Source organism: Aedes albopictus, chromosome 2, assembly GCF_035046485.1.
Source record: "Aedes albopictus strain Foshan chromosome 2, AalbF5, whole genome shotgun sequence".
In the NCBI taxonomy this organism is placed as follows: domain Eukaryota; kingdom Metazoa; phylum Arthropoda; class Insecta; order Diptera; family Culicidae; genus Aedes; species Aedes albopictus.
Window position 1 is genome coordinate 232,744,636 of NC_085137.1, and position 20,744 is coordinate 232,765,379.

General features: G+C 43.4%; 1 protein-coding gene across 1 annotated transcript; it reads right to left on the reverse strand.

Moving 5' to 3' along the window:
* Positions 1 to 89: 89 nt before the first annotated feature.
* LOC115257373 (HEAT repeat-containing protein 3-like) lies at positions 90 to 18,913 on the reverse strand. The gene is made up of 3 exons (XM_029856890.2): positions 18,179 to 18,913; positions 13,523 to 14,325; positions 90 to 837 (listed from the first exon to the last, which is right to left on the reverse strand). The coding sequence occupies exons 1-3, from the start codon at positions 18,777 to 18,779 to the stop codon at positions 280 to 282; spliced, it is 1,962 nt and encodes a 653-aa protein (XP_029712750.2). The 5' UTR covers positions 18,780 to 18,913; the 3' UTR covers positions 90 to 279.
* Positions 18,914 to 20,744: the final 1,831 nt, after the last annotated feature.

Below are 20,744 nucleotides of genomic sequence, written 5' to 3' on the forward strand. Positions count from 1 at the left end.
TTACACACCACTAGCTCGCTTTAAGACATTTGTTTAACTATTTATGTAATAATCTAGGGATTTCTCTTATAAATTACGGAAGCTTCACCATGTTTCTACCAAAGAAAAAATGAAAAGTTTATTCAGATTGCTTCTCTATTACACAGCTATAACGACTAAAGAGGCAAATGATAAACTATAAATCTGGATTCAACCCTACGTCAAATATGTTTGTGAGTTCTGATAGGTAGCACAGTAGAGGCATTCATAATGGTATTACAACAGAGTGTCAAGCCCACTTCAAGCTTCCATGGAAGATGGTTTGAATTTCTTCATTTCGGTTTCCAGATACTTACAGAACCGTGCCAGGTTGGTCCGTACGGTGCTCACGGCCGGGTAGCGTTCGTTCAACTCGCGTTTGCTTTGCTTCAGCTTGGATTTCATCCGTTGATCCAGTTGCTTGCATTTGGCCACCATGCCCAGATCGTGCACGATTTGATTCCAATCGTTGTCTGCGAAGATGTCCATCATTGAATCCATTGCTTCCGAAACGGTCCAGAGGTCTTGCTCGGCCAGACAGGTGGTGAGAATGAAATCTATGATCAGCTTGATTAGGGGTTCCGGCAGCAAGCAGCCGAGGATTCCGAGCATCCGCAGCCAATTGGCACGGATTTCCGCATCTTGGCACTCCGTCACTCCGTTCAGCATCAGTTGGAGATCGCTTTCGGTCATCTGCTTGAATAGCTCCGGATTTTTACGGAGATGCTCCAATGTGGCACGCATGAGCGAAGTGGACGCTTCCAACAGTTTGGGATTCTGATGGCCTTGGAAAACTTGCTGTCCCAATTCCAGCCATACCTGAGGAAGGAAAAATAGGATAGACAGATAAATAGACCGTTTAGCGTTAAAAATTGATTGATTTATCTTTATTATAGAGACTTTCAGCCCTTGGCTGGTTCGTCTCTACTGTTAAAAATATAAAATAGTCAAAAAGCAACATAGGACAACTATGCTGCACACGATAGTGCGATTTGCAAGGCTTGTACTCCGCAGAATGAGCTTCGTGATATTGCCCAGCACTGAGATTTTGTAAGCCGATTTGATAAATGTTATTGCACGGTGTCCATCCGTTATGTTTCATATTTTTGAACCTTTTGAAATAGGTACGTATCCAGCCGAGCACAAAGATTCATCTGTTGGTGTGGTAATCCAGATACCGATTATTGGGCAGATTCGTAATTGGAATAATTACGGATTCGGATGATTATCGTAGAAGATTCAACACTGATTCACCCACACGTCATACACTTCCAAACGCACAATTTATTCTAATTCAAATTACATAGGAAAATCACAGCCTACTGCTTGTGATCGATTCTAAGTAAGGAGTGTATCGTAAAGTAGTTGAAAATGTTTAAACTAGCCTCAAAAATAGTTTAATACAACTTTTGAGTAATTTTATTTTTGGAGATACTGTATAAATCCTTGAAAAAAGAAATGGCTTTTTTGATTTTTTAAAATGTTCATTTAACTGGGTTTTTAACCTAGATTACTGAACGCATGTTTTTAAATTTTTGCACACCTTCTAAAAAATTGAAATTGCGAAAAAAGTTCGATAATGTTCGAAAATTATTAACTTTTTTGTGCAAATAGAATAAGCTCCAGAATCCTCATGATATAGGCAAATTATTTTTTTTAAGATAAATCTCCACTGCATTTAAGCGCAATTCTTAAAAATCAAAAAAGGCTATTTTTGAGGAACCCCTTTTTTCTATGCTCCTCCAAATCATGTTTACGCAAATAAAAAATACATAAAATGAAAAATTCGCATTTTTTAAATAGGGTATGTTTTTTAATTTATGGACGAGTAAGTTAGAGCAAAAAATAGAATTTTATAACCTTTTAAGATATTAAAAGCAGAACTTTAAAGTTTGATTAAAAAATAGACGTTTTTTTTGGAGTGGACCATTTTGTAGATATAGGAGATTTTTCTATCGAAAATATGATTTTTTAAAATCGATGTTGAATGATATGTTACGTGTACATAACTGTTAACAAGCACCAATATTTTTTAGATTTTTTATCGTACAAATTTTACTCGCTACAGATTTTTGAAATGTTGAAAAAGCTTAACAAAATTGCATTTTGTGCAGATTTTTATTTTGTGAGGTGTATTCATTTAACCATATTTTCAATAATACAAAACATTTTCCAAATGTTTCCAAAGTATTCTAAACTTAACTATATTGTGAAGATTTCATAGAAGACCCGAAATGAAAAGACCAACCCAGCTTCGAGATAGAGCATTCTGAACATTTTCAACTACTTTCCGATACACTCCTTATAGCACATCTCCTTTTTTATACAATTCAATGAATTACAATCTACATGACAAAATCTTTATATTTCTCAGGAATTTTTCGTCCTTTACGCTGGTGTTCATCGCCATCGGTAAACCCAGGATTCAAAGCTTCGTCATCTTCAAGTGGAAATCCAGCAAAGTTTTCTTCTGAATTCATAGTCGTGTCATTCGTGTCATCAATCGTAATTTCATCCGTACGCTGTTCTTCCACAATTCTTGGTGTACCGTTGACCTTCTTTAGGTGAGCAACGTTTCTTTCATACGCCACTCCGGTGCCTGTCTCTTCAATAGTTGCTCTGGGGCCCGAGCGATCCACCACAGTATACCTAGTTTTGTTGAAAGCAGCCGATAGTTTGTTCTTCGGTGTAAGGTTCCTCATGAGTACCGTATCTCCTTCGTTGATGTCGGAATCCTTCGCATGTCGTCGAATATCCTCGCGTTCTTTTCCTCTTTGTTTGTTCAATAAATCTTGATCTCGGAATTCTGACCGTGGTGGAATTGATTCGATGTCCTGGATTGTTGCCAATTTGGATCTAATTGTTCTTCCATAACACAATTCTGTCGGAGTCCTGCCGGTTGTAGAGTGCGGTGTTGTGTAGTACATAATTAAATAGTCTTTGAGGTCTCTTTTCCAGTCTCTGCCTAGCCCATGACTGATTTGCAGTCTCTTCAACAACGATCGGTTTTGTCTTTCAACCAAACCGTTTTCCTGTGGCCAATATGGGGCCGTATGATTGAGAGTAATGCCGTGAATTTTACAGTACTCTTCAAATTCTCTTCCAACGAACTGCTTGGCATTGTCGAGTGTAATAGTCCTAGGATATCCTAGACTGGTGAAAATTTTACTGAGGCGTTCGACAGTTTCAGATGCAGTAATGCGAATCATTATTTCAACTTCCTTGTACCTACTATAGTAATCTATGACTACCAGTAGATACTCGCCAGTGGGAAGAGGACCCATGAAGTCGATAGCAATATCAATCCATGGATTTGTAGGTAAATCTCTTCTACTCATCGGCACTGGTCGACTCGGAAGTCCAACTAATTGACAACCTTCACACGCTGTGCAGTATTCCTTAGTTTCTCTGTCCATGGAAGGCCACCATGCTCTATCCCGCAGCCGACGCTTCATAACGGATTCTCCAGGGTGACCTTCATGTGCCAGCTGGACTATTCGTTCACGTAGCTTTTTGGGAATCACCAACTTATTACCTCGAACCAAGGTGTCTCCGATAAAGCCAAGTTCATTTTGGAAAGGTTCGTAATGTCGGCAGTACGACATCTGTTCCCATGTCTATGGGCGGCCATGAGAGAGGAGAGAAATTTGTATCAATATATTGTTCCCCAGTCCACTGTAAAACGTCCGTGAATATAGAGTATAATTGTATCGCTCCGTTTGCCACTGATTTACGCGGTCTCCGAAAGTACCCCGGGTAATAGTTCTGTCCCCGCCGGTAGTGATCTTCCTGGTAATTCCGCTGCCCGAATCTGTCCGTCGTGACTCTGTTTGTCCTACAGGTCATGGGCCCAGGAAAGTGGCAAATTACGAAAAAGTGATTCGATTCGCGGTACGAGTGCGTTTGCATTGTTCTCCGTGGGTGGCGTCTGTTGGCTGTGTGATAACCGCCAGAGTAGCGTCGTCGTCGCTGGGAGTTATTGGGTGGCTGTTGTTTACACCGCCGTCCGTCGTTACACAGTGAAGTGAGATTGAAAGCGTCCGTCGTTGGCGTGAGTGTTCGACGGCAGAGACGACGAGATAAACGTTGTTGTTGCTGCTGCTGCTGGTGGTGAAGAGTGGATACCGTTCGGTGGTGCTATCGTGTACTGGTTGTGATATTGAAATGGCTGAGAAATATATGTTTCCTCGGCTGAGCAATCAGAACTATTCCGTGTGGAAGACCCGGATGGAAATGCTATTGAAAAGGGAAGATCTATGGCATGTAATTAGTGGAGCGCCGCCGGTTCCGGTCACAGCCGTGTGGGAAAAAAGTGACCAAAAGTGCCACGCCACAATTGTGTTGTACGTGGAGGATAGCCAACTGAACATGGTGAAAAATGCGACAAGTGCGAAGGACGTGTGGACTCTGCTGAAAAGTTACCACGAGAAAACATCTTTAACTTCGCGTGTGTCCTTATTAAAGAAACTCTGTGGTTTGAACATGGCAGAAGGTGCAGATGTAGAAAAACATTTGTTTGAACTGGAAGAACTGTACGACTGCCTTTCATGTGCCGGCCAAGCTCTTGAAGAACCGATGAAGATCGCTATGCTATTAAGAAGTTTGCCTGAGTCCTACAATGGCCTCGTGACGGCACTGGAAAGTCGGCCGGAGGCAGATTTGACGATGGCATTAGTGAAGCAGAAGTTGCTGGACGAATACCAGCGGCGAGCTGAGCGTAGTGGGGGTTCTAGTGAGTCGGCTATGAAACTACAGTGGAAAGGGCAACAGAAGCAGAAAGTGTGCTATCATTGTAAGAAGCCAGGACACTTCAGAAGAGATTGCCGTGAGTTGCGATCGAAGAAAAGTGATGACAATCATAGAAGTGGAAGAGCTGACAAAGTGAATGTGAAGAAGGACGGGGCGAATGTGAAGCAGGCCGCTGAAAAGGTCAATCCGATCTGTTTCACCATCGGTGGCGGTCGTAGGAAAGACTGCTGGTACATCGATAGTGGCTGCTCGTGTCACATGACGAACAACCGAGCCTTTTTCACGGACCTGGACGATAGCAAGTGTGTCGAAGTGGTACTAGCAGACGGTTCAGTGTCAAAGTCCCATGGAATGGGTGAAGGTATTGTGAAGTGTGTGGATCAGGAAGGAAACGCAGTGGAAGTGAAGCTCACGGAAGTGTTGTACATCCCCGCTTTGGATAGTGGACTTATATCTGTCCGGAAATTGACCCAGAAAGGTTTCGCTGTGAATTTCTTGGGGTCGAGCTGTTCAATCGTGAGTGAAGGTGGTAAGACTGTAGCGTTGGGTGAAATACACGGAAGCTTGTTCATCCTGAAAACTGTGGAGTTCGCAAGGCTGAGCAAGGAGGCGCACCATATGAAGAATTGTCAACATGTGTGGCATCGACGCCTTGGGCACCGAGACCCTGCCGTGTTCAACCGACTGCAGCAGGACGGCGTCGTACAAGGTTTCCAGTTGCAGGATTGTGGATTGCGTCAAGTCTGCGAGACCTGTTTAGAAGGTAAGCTCCCTCGTTGCCCATTTCCCAATGTTTCCAACAGCAGAACCACTCGTATCCTAGATTTGATCCATACCGATGTGTGTGGTCCGATGTCCAACGTCACTCCTGGTGGAAATCGGTACCTGATGACATTAATTGATGACTTCAGCCGATACACGGTTGTATGTCTGCTGACGAAAAAGTCGGATGTAACCAACTGCGTTAAGCGTTACGTCGCGCATGTCAAGACTCGATTCGGCCGAGCTCCGTGTGTCATCAGGTCCGATGGAGGCGGTGAATACGTCAACAAGGAACTGCAAGCATTCTACGCGACTGAAGGCATTCAAGCACAGTGTACAACAGCATATTCGCCCCAACAGAACGGCGTTGCGGAGCGTAAAAACCGCACGCTGCAAGAGATGGCCTCGTGCATGCTGCTCGATGCTAATCTGCCGAAAAAGTACTGGGGTGAGGCGGTAATGACCGCTGCATACGTGCAGAATCGTCTACCTTCTCGCGTAATCGACAAAACTCCGTACGAGAAGTGGTTTGGAGTAGCACCAGCTGTAAACCATTTCCGTATATTTGGAAGTCCGGCCTACGTCCACATTCCTTCTGTGAAAAGGTCTAAGTTCGATCCCAAGGCAGCGAAGTTGATCTTCGTCGGCTATTGTGAAGACCGGAAAGCCTACCGGTTCTTAGATCCGGAAACCGATACGGTGACTGTCAGTCGCGATGCCAAATTCATTGAGCAGCGCAATGGTTCCCACGAATTAGAACCGGAAGAAAGCGATGACATTGGGGATGGCGGATGGACGACAGCTGGAAGTTCCGGACAGGAGGAGCCGACTGGGCACGAGGAGCTACCTGAACAGGATCACGAACAGGAAGTTTCGCCACGAAAGCAACAACAGCAGCCGACCGTCGACGAACAAGATGAGTCAGAAGAGGAATTCTACGGCTGGGACGATCAAGCAGCAGAAGAAAATACAACACAGCGAAGAGAGAAGAGGTCGACCAGAGGAGTTCGCCCACGGCGATTCGACGATTTTGTGGTGGATATGGCGATGACCGTTGAAGAGGAGCCGTCGTCCTACGAAGAAGCAGTTCGGAGCTCGGAGAGTGATCTGTGGAAAGCAGCAATGCAAGAAGAATACGACTCGCTGATGGAGAATGGAACGTGGGTTCTGGCTGAACTACCTGCTGGACGAAAGGCGATTGGCAGCAAGTGGGTGTTTAAGAAGAAAGAAGATAGTGCCGGAAACGTTTGCAAATTCAAAGCTCGACTAGTTGCGCAAGGTTTCTCCCAGCAGTTCGGTGTGGACTATGACAGCGTCTTCGCTCCCGTCGCTGCACAAACAACGCTGAGGACCCTGTTAAGTGTTGCTGGAAAGAAGAAGATGAAAGTACGCCATCTGGATGTGAAGAGTGCTTATTTGCATGGCCAGTTGAAGGAGGAGCTGTATATGCAGCAACCGAAAGGATTTGTGCGCCGCGGTGAAGAAAAGTTAGTCTGTCGACTTCAACGAAGCTTGTACGGACTGAAGCAAGGTGCCAAGGTGTGGAACGATACGATTTGTGCTATTCTCGGAGAAATAGGATTCCACCAGTCGCGGGCAGATCCGTGCTTGTTTTCCAAAAGTGTTTCCGGAAGACAGATCTACCTGCTGATCTATGTTGACGACATCATCGTTGCAAGTGAAGTTGAGGAGGAGATTGACCAAATCGAGAGCCAGTTGAAGAAGAAAGTGAAGTTATCGTCGCTTGGTGAGGTCAATTACTTCCTTGGGATTCGTGTCAGCAGAGATGAAGACGGATATTATGCTTTGGATCAACAGAGCTACATAGCGAAGATTGCCACGAAATTTGGTCTGGACCGCGCGAAAGGATCAAGCTTTCCATTGGATGTCGGGTACTACCGAAGCAGAGAAGGAAGCAAGCCACTACCCAACAATATGGAGTACCATTGCCTGGTCGGAGCGCTACTCTACGTAGCAGTCAACACGCGGCCTGACGTTTCTGCAAGCGTGTCAATCCTCAGCCGAAAAGTCAGCGAACCAACTGAAACGGATTGGTCGGAATTGAAGCGGGTAGTGCGCTACTTGGTGAAAACCATGGACTACAAACTAAAGCTTTCCTGTAGTAGTGAAAACCCCTTCAAACTGATCGGCTACAGCGACGCCGATTGGAGTAGCGATACAACGGACCGGAAGTCCAATACCGGCTTCGTGTTTCAAATAGGAGGAGCGACTATCTGCTGGGCGAGCCGCAAACAAACGGGTGTGGCGTTGTCTAGCATGGAGGCGGAATACGTAGCGCTGTCCGAAGCCTGCAGGGAGCTTCTGTGGCTCCGAAAACTTCTGGAGGACTTCGGGTTCAACCAACAGGAGCCCACGATTGTGTTCGAGGACAACATCAGTTGCATCGATTTCGTCACTATAGATCGAACATCAAGGCGCTCCAAGCACATCGATACCCGGAGATTCTTCGCCAAGGATTTATCGGAAAAAGGTTTGGTGAGCATTCGTTATTGCCCGTCCGAATCTATGGTCGCCGATATCCTGACCAAACCCCTAGGATCCATCAAGCAACAACAGTTCGCAGCAATGTTGGGTCTCATCGGTGGCAGTGGCCGCTGACAATGTCGAGGAGGAGTGTCGGCAGTACGACATCTGTTCCCATGTCTATGGGCGGCCATGAGAGAGGAGAGAAATTTGTATCAATATATTGTTCCCCAGTCCACTGTAAAACGTCCGTGAATATAGAGTATAATTGTATCGCTCCGTTTGCCACTGATTTACGCGGTCTCCGAAAGTACCCCGGGTAATAGTTCTGTCCCCGCCGGTAGTGATCTTCCTGGTAATTCCGCTGCCCGAATCTGTCCGTCGTGACTCTGTTTGTCCTACACGTAATGCTTTGCCAACGATTTTTTCCAGTGGCCTCCTCGAATACACTCTTTGACGGCGGATATCTCAGGATCATCTCGGGAGGCTTCCTCGATTTCGATAACATCTATTGATATAATCGAGACAGAGAGTCTGCAATATTTCCGCTTCCTTTACGGTATTTCACGGTAAATCTAAACGACTGTAGTCTCAAGACCCATCGTTCGATTCTTGCACAGGGTGTTGATGATGGGCTGAAAATAACTTCAAGTGGTTTGTGATCTGTCTCCAATTCAAACTCTCTACCGACCAAATATTCGGAAAATTTTTCAACTGCCCATACCAATGCCAAGGCCTCTTTTTCGGTTTGGCAATAACGTTTTTCAGTGACTGTTAGGCTCTTACTGGCATAGCTGATTATGCGGGGCGAATCGTCAGAATCATCTGCAAATTGTACAAGAACTGCACCCAAAGCGACCGGTGAGGCATCAGCTATAACCCGGGTACGGAAAGAATTATCGAAGAAAGCCAGCGTATGTGCCTGCGATATCAAGTGCTTCAATTTCTCAAAACTTCGTTGATGCTCATTTGTCCACCTAAATGGATTAGCACTGCAAATCAGTTCACGCAACTGCTAGCTAAGTCAGGAATAAATTTTCCAACGTATGTTACCAAGCCAAGAAAACTTCTTACTTCGTCTGAAGAACGAGGCTCGCGAAACTTTTGTAAGGCTTGAATTTTTTGTTCAGTCGGCCTTATTCCGTCAGATGAAACGACATGTCCCAGAAAATCAAGCTGTTGTGTCTTGAAGATGCATTTATCTTGGTTTAACATGATATTGTTTTCCTTCAAGACACAAAGTACTTTGGCTAACGCTACATTGTGCTCTTCTTCAGTTTCTCCAAAAACAAATGTGTCATCAATGTAGTTAATGACATTATCGCATCCCGCTAAAATTTGTTCCATTGTTTTTTGGAACATTTCTGGGGCACAAGAAATGCCGAACATCAGCCTTTTATACCTATACAGTCCTTTATGGCAAATAAATGTTGTGATGTACATATCGACTTTGCTCAGCCAATGCAATCTATATTTTGATAATAAAATTTCAACAGAATTAATGTGAATCAATATCCTTATAAAACACATATATTTTTAGGTTTTCCGGCTTACCTGGTGAAATGCGTCTTTGATGTCCAGACGACTGAAGTATTTGGCGGATTTCAACCGAGGAAGGAAACTTTCAAACGTAGGCATCATGTGATGTTCTCGCATGATAGCCTGATTGGCACGACGCATGTCCACGCAAAGGCGAAGGTCTCCATTGTCCTTGACTATTGTTACTAACGGCGAAACCCAGGGTACTGCTCCAGATACAGGCTCGATGATATCCGCCACAAGTAGCTGATTCAGCTTCTCTTCAATCCGACTGAGAAGTGCTATCGGTGGGCGCCTGACTCGTTGAGCTATTGGAGTAACGTTTCTGTTGATTGGAATACTCAGCTGGACATTCTTCATCTTTGGAAATGGCCTATTCCCAACGGGAACAACGTTGTTGACAGAAAGTCCAACCTTCAAAACACCCAAACGCTTCGCTGTATCCTTTCCCAACAGTGGTTGAGATCCTCCATCGATGACATAGAAGATTGTTGTTTCCTGACGATAGTCGGCTTCCTTCTCGATGCTGAATGTTGTCTCAAGAACAAAAAAAAGGCTCCGCATAACGGCCGTATCCTCGCAAAATCGTGGCCGCTACATGTTTCGGTTTCCAGCATTTGACCCCTTGACTGAGCATGTTTCTCCAAGTGTCATCATCGATAATGTTTTGGTTACTGCCAGAGTCAATCAACATTCTGATCAGTACACCCCCGACATCGACCCAGATAAATCCGTCGCCATCTCCAATGTTACAAATAAAATTTGAACTGGACTCGGCCGCTGTAGATGATATTGATCTCACATTGTCAGTTCTCATCTTCTTACCAGCTTGATATGGAGTTGGCCCGTCGAACTTGCGTTTCGTCATCGAACGGCAAACACGAGCGAAATGACCAAACTTACTACATTTCTCACACTGCTTGTTCCGAGCGGGGCACTGTTGATCATTTCCGTAATGGTTTTTCTGTCCACATCGATAACAAGAACCACTTGTTGATTTGCCATTTCCTGTCACACGATAAACGTTATCCTGATCCGCACGTGGAGGTCCCTTTATCGATGTTTCGCCATTGCTGTTCCCAGCGATTGCCTGTACTTGCTGCTTAATTGATTCGAACGAATTCACAATTCTGGATACTTGCGACAGCGTGAGAGTTTCTTCGTGAAGTAATTTTTCTCTCAACTCCGCCGGCGCATGGTAAATGATTTTGTCGATGACACGCAAATCTCGACTTTCCGCTTCTGTCTTACCGAAATCACATTTCTTCGCTTGTTCGTTGCACCGCATTAAAAACTTGGTCAACGGTTCACGGTTTCCATCAGACGTTGTTGCCGGTACCATTTTGCAGAATTCATTCCGTTCATACGAATCATGCTGCTTCGGTGAAAAATGCTCGTCCAGCTTACCAATCGCTGTTTTGAACGGATCGATTTCGGCATCCTCTCCAACGTCCGCTCCATCGATCGAGTAAAACAAATCCTGCAGTTCCAGTCCACCTTTGGCCAACAAAATGTTTTTTAACTTGATGGTATTTTTCTCCTCACTGGCCGCTACAATCACTTCAAAATTCCTTTTCCAACGCAACCATTCCTTAGGCCGATGACATAGTAAGGCGGCGCGTGAAGCGATGCGCAACGCGTTTGTCGATCAGCTTTCATACACGCGTCGAGCAACGCGAAGCATGACACAGTGACGCGCCTTGTGACGCGTATCCGAAGCAAAATTACCGATGCCCAGCACCATAATCACAACCATCAGCATAATGAGAACTCTCAAACCACGACCAAACTCACACCTGATTCAACCCCGTCATGACGAATTCACTCAAATAGCACACACCACACACCAGGCGCACAGAATCATGAGACGGTCCTAGCAACCATCAGTTCTCCGTACAGCAACTTGTGCATGCACGCGCGTGAAAGCACTCGACGGAATGGTTTGACGCAGCTGCCGACGCTGTGATTCGCGTTCACTCTGACTGGTCAACGCGTCTCATCATGCGTTTTGCACTGGCGCTTACAAAACTGTTCGAACGCAAACGCGTCGCACTGCGCTTCGCTTCACGCAACTCTCTACTATGTCACCGCCGTTACGCACTTGGGTATCTGGAAGGTGGTGAAATTTGAATGGACTGATGTTCCAGTTTTCCATCACGGTAGGCGGTGAACTTTGAACTGAAAAATTTTAAATTTTCACGTCATTGTCGTAACCATAGTAACGGCGATGTCTACATAGGTTATTATTTTGTTTTTTTTTTACCTTTTTGATGCAGTTTCTGGCTATTTTTCTCCGGCTCGTGCCTATTTCTACTCTGCGTAGCGGCTTCTCGCCTGTCTTCGCCTTGCGCAACGGATATACTTTCTGCTTCCTTGCAGCGGCTGCACGCCTTTTCCTGCCCTTACGCAGCGGCTTCACGCCTAGGTTTCTCGAAGCGGCTCAGTGCCTGTCCCTGCTCTACGGCAGCGGAAATGATCTGTTTCTGCACAACGCAGCGGCTTTTGCCTGTTTCCACGTGCTTTCACCTGTCGAAGTGCTAACACGTGAAAAATTGAATTCAATTTTTTTTTCTCGCTTCAAATTTTCTTAAGCATGTTTTTTTCTTACCTTTACGGTGTGAGGGTGTGAGGGAACGTTTCACTTTCTCGTCGCCAGATGTGGTAATCCAGATACCGATTATTGGGCAGATTCGTAATTGGAATAATTACGGATTCGGATGATTATCGTAGAAGATTCAACACTGATTCACCCACACGTCATACACTTCCAAACGGGTCTGTGTCATTTGGCATAAAGTCATTTGGCATAAGGCCGTTTGGCATAAGGTCACTTGGCATAAAGTCATTTGGCATAACGGTCATTTGGCATAATGGACACTTAGCATAATAAAGAAGGGTGCATTTCGGTTACAGTCGGAACCCGCTCGTTGAGCCACAACCTCCACCCAACCAACGAATTCGATTCGCTAGTTGGGTGAAGTGACAGCAGCACAAGGGGCGTGCGCATTGTTTTTTTAAATCATGTTTAGGTTGGAAGCAAAAAGGAAATTTTTTCAATTTGTTTCACATTTAGAGCAAAATTGATACGTTTTGCAAGATGCATATATGGCCAATGCGAGAAATAATTATTTTCACCCATTTTTAGTCGGTGAAGTGAAACTATAGATGTTTATGAAACCACCCGGACCAAAAGCAAGCACAAAACGCTTTCAATAATCGACAAAATAAAGATTACCGATGTTTTGCATTTGTTTCGAAGTAATTGTACATATTCTTTTTTTTTTAGGAAGAACTATGAAATAGAAATTCTTTTCGATTATCAGTAAAGTTAAAGAAACCAAAAACTCATTAGCTCGCCCCTCGGAATTACAGATTGGTTGTCATTTTCAGTTTGACATTGAATTATGACATCCAGGTACTTTTTCGTTGGCTGACAGCTCAACTAACGGGGCCCCAACTAAAAAGTCACCCAACTATTAAGCCCCCAACCAGCGAGTCATGACTGTATGCCAAATGTCCATTATGCCAAATGACCGTTATGCCAAATGTCTTTATGCCAAGTGACCTTATGCCAAACGACCTTATGCCAAATGACTTTATGCCAAATGTCCCGCTCCCCTTCCAAACGCACAATTTATTCTAATTCAAATTACATAGGAAAATCACAGCCTACTGCTTGTGATCGATTCTAAGTATAGAGCACTGCATGAAATCCTCTCCTTCTCCCTCATTCTTACAGAAATTTTGTAAACAACAAGGCCAAGAAGCGTCAAAATCCCATACAAAATCAAAACAATGCAGTGCCCTATAGCACAGTTGGTATAAAATTGACTAATTTACAACCAAAAGTGTCTAAAGTAGGATACCCCGTCAGAGTACCACACTCCATGGAAAAAATAAATCATACAACCTATTCGCGTACGTTAGACGGACATCGCTTAACATTGCTCAATCAATGTATAACACTCACCTGATAGATTCCTTCCGCACCGCCCAGATCATCCGCGGAAATATTGTTGCATAGATTGTGAAGACACAGCATTGAGGAAGCTCGCAAGTTGTTAACCCGCTTCAGCAAGTTTTTGTCGTTCTCGGCGAGAATTTGTGCCACGTTTTCCGCTACCGGTTGCGCTTTCTGCCACAGCTTCTCTACCAAACCTAGAGATTTGATCGCTTCCAGTACCTCTACCGGCAGTTTGTCGGTATTTTGCACACTGGTGTTGGCGCCGTTGGTCTCGTAATCGTGAACGCTTTCGGCCTCCGAAAGGTTGTCCTCGTCCATGTCCTCCTGCCATTCGTCCTCCTCGGTCGAGCATATGTTGGTCAGAATCTCCGCCGCAATTCTTTGGGCCTGTAGGAGCCAGCCTACGTTCCTGACTTCCATTTCCACCTCCGAGGGCATATCGGCCCGTCGTCTTCTCTGGAAGGACTGTTCGGGCGACTCCTGCTCCATTTGATTATCATCTGTAACCTCCAAATCAGCGACATCCTTTTGCGTCAACAATGGCAACGAACTGGTAACGCTGTTCAAAGCAGCACGATGGTTTACTTCCAGCGTTTTTGACAACGCCTGGATCAGCTGACTTAGATAGGTGGCAGACAGGGCCGGAACGTTGGCGATTACTCCGGCAGCAACAGTACGCAATAGAACACTGGGGTAATCTCCTTCCAGGGCGAGCAACGAGGACAGTTCATTGCCAAAGTCCGACAGGATCCTCCAAGCTGCCGCATTATCCTCAGAGATCACCAGGAGACATTGAGCGACGGCAACACCTAGAATACAGAATTATAATAATTAATGCCGAAGTCACCATAAGTATTTTTGCCTTTCTCGTACACTAAGTGTACTGGAAAGGCTATATGTTCACTCCAAAAATGACTTTTTGATAGAAGGCCCGGAGGGTCGAGTCACATATACCAATCAACTCAGCTCGACGAATTGAGGTGATGTCTGTGTGTGTGTATGTATGTGTGTGTGTGTATGTATGTGTGTGTGTATGTGTGTGTACAAATAAAACTCACATCACTTTTTGGCAGTAAACCTCAACCGATTTTAATGACCAACAGTTCATTCGACGCGGAATCTGGTCCCATTGTTTCCTATTGAAAATGGTTCGGATCGGTCCAGCCGTTCCGGAGTTATGGCCATTTAGGTGTTCCGGATCGGTACCCCAGGAAGGGGCCAGATATGAAAACGCTACAAACCCATTCATGCGACACATCAAACCACGGCACTTTCGAAAACATGATGAACGGTAAACAGGAAAACAGTCTCGGGCCATATCTGAACCGGTAGTGTTCCGGAACCGGTTCCGAGTAACCCGCCGGAAGTGGCCGAATATGAAAGTGAACCAAACCCATGCATGCGATACATCAAACAGCGGCTTTTGGATAGCCTGATGAACAGTAGGCAGGAAAATATTCTCGGACCATATCTGAACCGGTAGTGTTCCGGAACCGGTTCCGGGTGATCCGCCGGATGTGGCCAAATATGAATGTGAACCAAAGCTATACATGCGACACATCAAACAGCGGATTTTTCGATAACCTGATAAACAGTAGGCAGGAAAACATTCTCAGACCATATCTGAACCGGTAGTATTCCGGAACCGGTTCTGGGTGTTCCGCCGGAACTGGCTAAATATGAAAGTGAACCAAACCTATGCATGCGATACATCAAACAGCGGCTTTTTCGATAGCCTGATGAACAGTAGGCAGGAAATTATTCTCGGACCATATCTGAACCGGTAGTGTGCCGGAACCGGTTCTGGATGTTCCGCCGGAAGTGGCTAAATATGAAAGTGAACCAAACCCATGGACAGGGAAACATTCTCAGACCATATCGGAACCGGTAGTGTTACTGAACCGGTTCCAGATGTCACGCCGGAAGTAGCCAAGTATAGAAGTTAACCAACCCCTTACATGCGACGCATCAAATCGCAAGCTCTTCAAGCAACCTGATAAACGGTTAATAAAAGAGAATAGTTTCAGATCATATTTGGATCAACCGATAGAGTTCCGGAACCGGTTCCGGGTGTCCCGCTGGAAGTGGTCAAATGTAGTAGATGTCAAAACCCATGCCTGCGGCACATTAAACAGCGGCTTTTTAAATAACGTGATGAACGATTAGTCAGAAAATAGGCTCAGACCACAACGAAGATCTTAATAAAGGCTACCGATAGTGTTCCAGGATCGATCTAGGGTGTCCAGCCGGAAGTGGCCAAATGCCAAAAAGAACCAAACCTATGCATGCGACACATCGAACCGCGGTCTTTTTTTAAACCATGAGGAACGATTAGCAAGAAAATAGGCTCAGACCACAATAGAGGCTACCGATAGCGATGCAAAACCAGCATTGGGGGCTTCCTAGGGTGCTTCGCAGGAACTTCAAAAATGAACAAAGTCAATGCAAGCGATAAATATGTGTAAGAAAACAAAATCTTGACTGAACTAAGGCCACATACATACAGACGTCTTACTCTACTCACTCTCCATCGTCCTTGTTTTCAACGGTTGAAACAAATATTAATCGTTGTTACTCGTTTGACGTCTACTCACTACCAACATCAAGCCGCAGTGAAACGCAACCTGATTAGCATTTGGCGATTATTTTTTCGTAACGATGAATATAATAGCAATATGTTACAAATGATATGTCTGTTTGTCTGTACTAAAGCAATCTCATCAAATCACTGAGGTGTAAAAATATACTGTAGGATAGGTCAACGTTATATGAGAAAATTATCGCATTAACCCCGGAGAAAGTTTTTTCAATCCTCTTTTCCGTCTAAAACTACTGGGAATTTTTTTTATGGGATTTACTATGGGCAATTTCACTTGCTTGCGTTTTTTGGCAAATTTTACATGAATTTTGTAACCTATGATAATAAAATATAGCCTAAAGTATGAAGAAAAAACTATGTCGAAGACCGTAAAGCAGGGCTATCCAACATACGGCCCGCGGAATCGATGAATGAAACTTGGCCCAAGGATTGAAATATTTGAAGATATTTCATATTTAAATAAAATTTAATATTAAAAATAAACTCGAAATAGGTAGAGTGCTTTGTTAAAAATTTTCAAAGATTAAAAAATTTAAATACATAAATTTAAAAATTTTAAACTTGAAAGGTACAGCCAAATTTGAAGCAGAATTTCAGCAAAATTTACTGAATTTCAGAAAAACGCTGAACAGCAGAGTTTACTGAACGAATCAGGAAAGTTTGCTGAATTTTAGAAAATTGTTTGCTGCAACCTGCAGTTCGACAAAATTCAGAAAACAAAGTATTCAGGGTGATTTTTGCAAAAAATCAAGAATTCTTGCTTACATTTTTATGACCCAAATGATGTCAGTGTTATAATTTGTCGTGAGAACGGGTAATCGTATGTACAAAATTTCACTGTTGCATTCGTGCTTCCGAAATTTGATGTCGAAATTTAATGTCTGGCCCGTCGACTGGTATGGAGTATCACTTGTGGCCCGCGGCCACGAAAGGTTGAGCAGGCTTGCCGTAAAGTCATCTGTGATTGTGAAAGACGTGATATCTTAGCTTGTAATTATCGTCTTGATGTTGATCGGTCTTCAGTGATAGTGAAGGTGCTCAAGTAGTCAACTGAAAATTCTGATATTTTTCAGCCCAGTCTATACGTTTAACGTAACGTCGGAATATGTTCAATTAATAAATTTCCCAATGTTATTAAAATTATTGCTTTTCTAAATAAGGTATTCTCAGGATTCAGGAACAGTTCGCATTACGTCGACGGAAAGATCATGCTTCGGAATGATGGCCCTAGCACAGAAACTAGCTTAACAAACAATAGTAGAAGATTCCAAAAACGGGGACCGAATTCTAAACCGCCCGATAGATAGGAGATTGTCCACATCACGACGGTTTCAAACCGAACGGACTCAATAAATACCAAAACTTCCGTATGACATTTTTAAGTTAGGCAAGGCCATCTTGACTAGGAAACCTTGACCGATTGAACCCTTGAAAAGGCCCCATACAGATCGAAACGTCGGAAAAAATCATAAACTAGTGTTTTCGATTCCCCAAAAGGCTGAAGCCAACATTCTGAAGCAAAATCATCCCAGTCGTATCCCAACCAAGAAAAGATCATGAGTACATGTTCGACGAGAAAGGCACTATCACCACTAGGTGGATTGATCTGGGTTTTTTTTTCTCATTTTCCGCACAACGATTTGATTGTCTATTTTATTGTAACGTTCTTGTTGATTGTGTCGAAAATTTGAAAAGTGAGAGTAAAGTTTTATTTTTAATTTTGTGTTTGTCTGTTGTCAAACAAGTTATTTAGTCTTTGCTTTATTGAAAAGTAGTTTTAAACTTGTATGTAAGTTCCCATCAAGTATTATTGTCACTTAGGTTTATAATTGCTATTCAGTGCAGTAAACGTAGTCGTTTCGTTAAATTGTTAAGATTTATTACTAGTTTTTGCTTCCTACCAAGAGTTTATTGAATCACCTTGCAAGTCTGACTTTTCCGCCCAAAACTTACTTCAGAAATCGAATCCCAGAATGTGTCACCAACAAAAGGATTGGCTTATCTGGCATAACTAATAGCGATCCTTATAATGACACGCCATTAATTGCATTAAGTCAACTTACCAATCTCTTTTCCATAAACAGCCACATCGAGACATTTGACAAAGCTTTCCAGCAGATGGGATTGATTGAAGCTGTCCAGCGCAACCGACGTACTTTCACACAGATTCCAAAGCAAATTCACCGCCTGCAGAAAAGTATCGGACTTCTCGTCCATCTGATCCGTAAGATTCTTATCGAATGTCGGTTTCCAGTCGGCGCTGGTGGCATAACAGTTCAGCAACGCCAACAGCGGCGTCAGCACGTCTTGGTCCACCATGTACTCGCAAATCTCCACACTTTGAACGGACAAATTCCGGAAAGCTCCCGCCGTAGCATGCCGCACGCTCCAATCCGAATCCATCAGAAGACTGGCGGCGATCCGAACGATGTCACTTTCCACCACGGCACCAATGTTCACATCGTTCTGGCAAATGGTGGCCAACGTCTGAAGCCCGCAAATCTTCTCCTCCGTGCTGGCCGACTGCAACTGGTCCACGATGGCTTGAATCGGCGAGTCGGATTTCCCGTTTGCCAACTCCTGTTCCACCAGGGCATTTACATCCACCAAACCGGTGGGATTCACCTTTGCCTTGTGGGGCTTACTTTTCTTGGCTTTTCCCATCACTGACCTCGGGAAATCAAGCTAAATTTCCACCGATTTTCCACAAAATAAACAGAGCACATGTACCACACCGACGACACGAACGTAAAAATTGCACCACACGCGAAGATGCAAAACGAAAACAACACTGAAACGTCACTTTATTGCGGCGGGTCATTCACAAATGGCAAACTGTTCGAAAACGTGAACTGTAATATTGACCAATCCAAATTCCTGTGTGGTAGTGGTTTGTGTTCAGATTTCCCGTGTTAATCTATCTGTAAGAACTTTGTAAACATCTTTTGTTCTCACGTATATGGATAGGCTTGCATTAGGTTTCGTGAGACATTTTTTGGACAACTCAATTCTGTTCGACTAGTTTGTTGCAAGATCAAATCGCCGTTATTTTCTTGAAATGTTGGAAACGGTAAATTTAAATATACACGGAGAAATCAAACTACCTAATTTTTGGGTCGATTTTACTCAAAGCTGAGTATATCGAATAAACTAGTTACCCAAAATTAGGTTGTTTTCTCTCTTTTCCTCACCGATGTTGTCAAAAACAAACAGAGATGCATCTACCCAACGGGGGTCCTTGAGCCCAATAAGCCAATTTTGGGTAAATGCAGGTTTACTCAAATTTGGGTTGAATGAGGGGGGGTCTTGGGTTGAATTTACCTACTCTTAAGTAAATGTTTTTGCTGGAGGTGAAGGCAATTTACCTAGTGTGAGTTTAATCGATTTACTCAAATTTGGCTTATTGGGCCGAACTATGGGGTTGCGTCAAAAGAACTCAATTTTGGGTAGTTTGGCGGTTCCGTGTACACGAAAAAACAAGTTGCTTAAAACATGTTAAAAAAAACAAAAATGGGAAGATTCAAATATTACGTCCATCATTTTCAAGGATTTCCAGACCCCCCTCCCACCTCTGTCACGCTCTTTTCCTATATTGTTCGTGCAGTTGAAAATTGGAATTTTTGACACGCGAAAATCGATTTTACTCCCAAACTGTGCGTCGGACGTACACTCATATTGCACAATTATGGGTCACACACAATTATTAGTCACTTTGGGTTCATTCAAATATTACGTATATTTGGGGGGGTAAGGGGGTTTCAACATGCTGTGGTGCTAACAACGCTCAGTACTTCATACTTCATATTGAGATTCTGGAGAAGGCTTCTAATGGTGATGATTTCAAGGCAATGTGAAACTTTAATATGAAGTCTCTAGACTCTTTTAAAATTTTATAAACGCATCGAATACAACGGAATATATCGAGAAAATTATCAGTTGAAAAAAAAAAATGTGGGGGTGAAAGAATTTCAATCATGGCAAATTAGTGACGCTAGAATAGAATTGTTTAGTGAAAAAAATATTCTCATCAAAAGAGCTCATTTTACTGAGTATAACGTGATTTTATTAGATTCCAATACCTTTGTTTTGAATTCCCCATACAAACTTAAAATTCATTTTAAAAATAGTTTAAAGACTCCAAAAATTATGAAATTTTGGATTTCGACTAATTTTTGGGCGGAGAATCCGATTATGAAATATTCCGGATACCCCTCACTGAGAAAAAAAATCCATTTAGATGTTATGTGTCAGCCTATATAGATTTTTGCAATTAGATTTCACAAATATACCATATATGCTAGACACATACATGAGGATGAACTCTTGGGTTATTGAAAATATGTGTGGCTTTTCTGAATATCATATATCCACGATTATACATCTCATATTGTGGGTCCGTTACGATTTATTTGTTCGATTTAATGTTTTCTAATTATTTACTGTTTCGTATTTCATGTAATCAAAAATTGTTGTATTTTTCAAAATTTATTCATTTCTGGCTTGATACATATTATCAATCACATAGAACACATCAATGAAAAACATGGTGGTAAATATCCACAGCGCACTGCCTCCACTGCGCTGTGGAGAGCGTTTTTGTCGGATTTGTCCACATCACTACTGTACTGC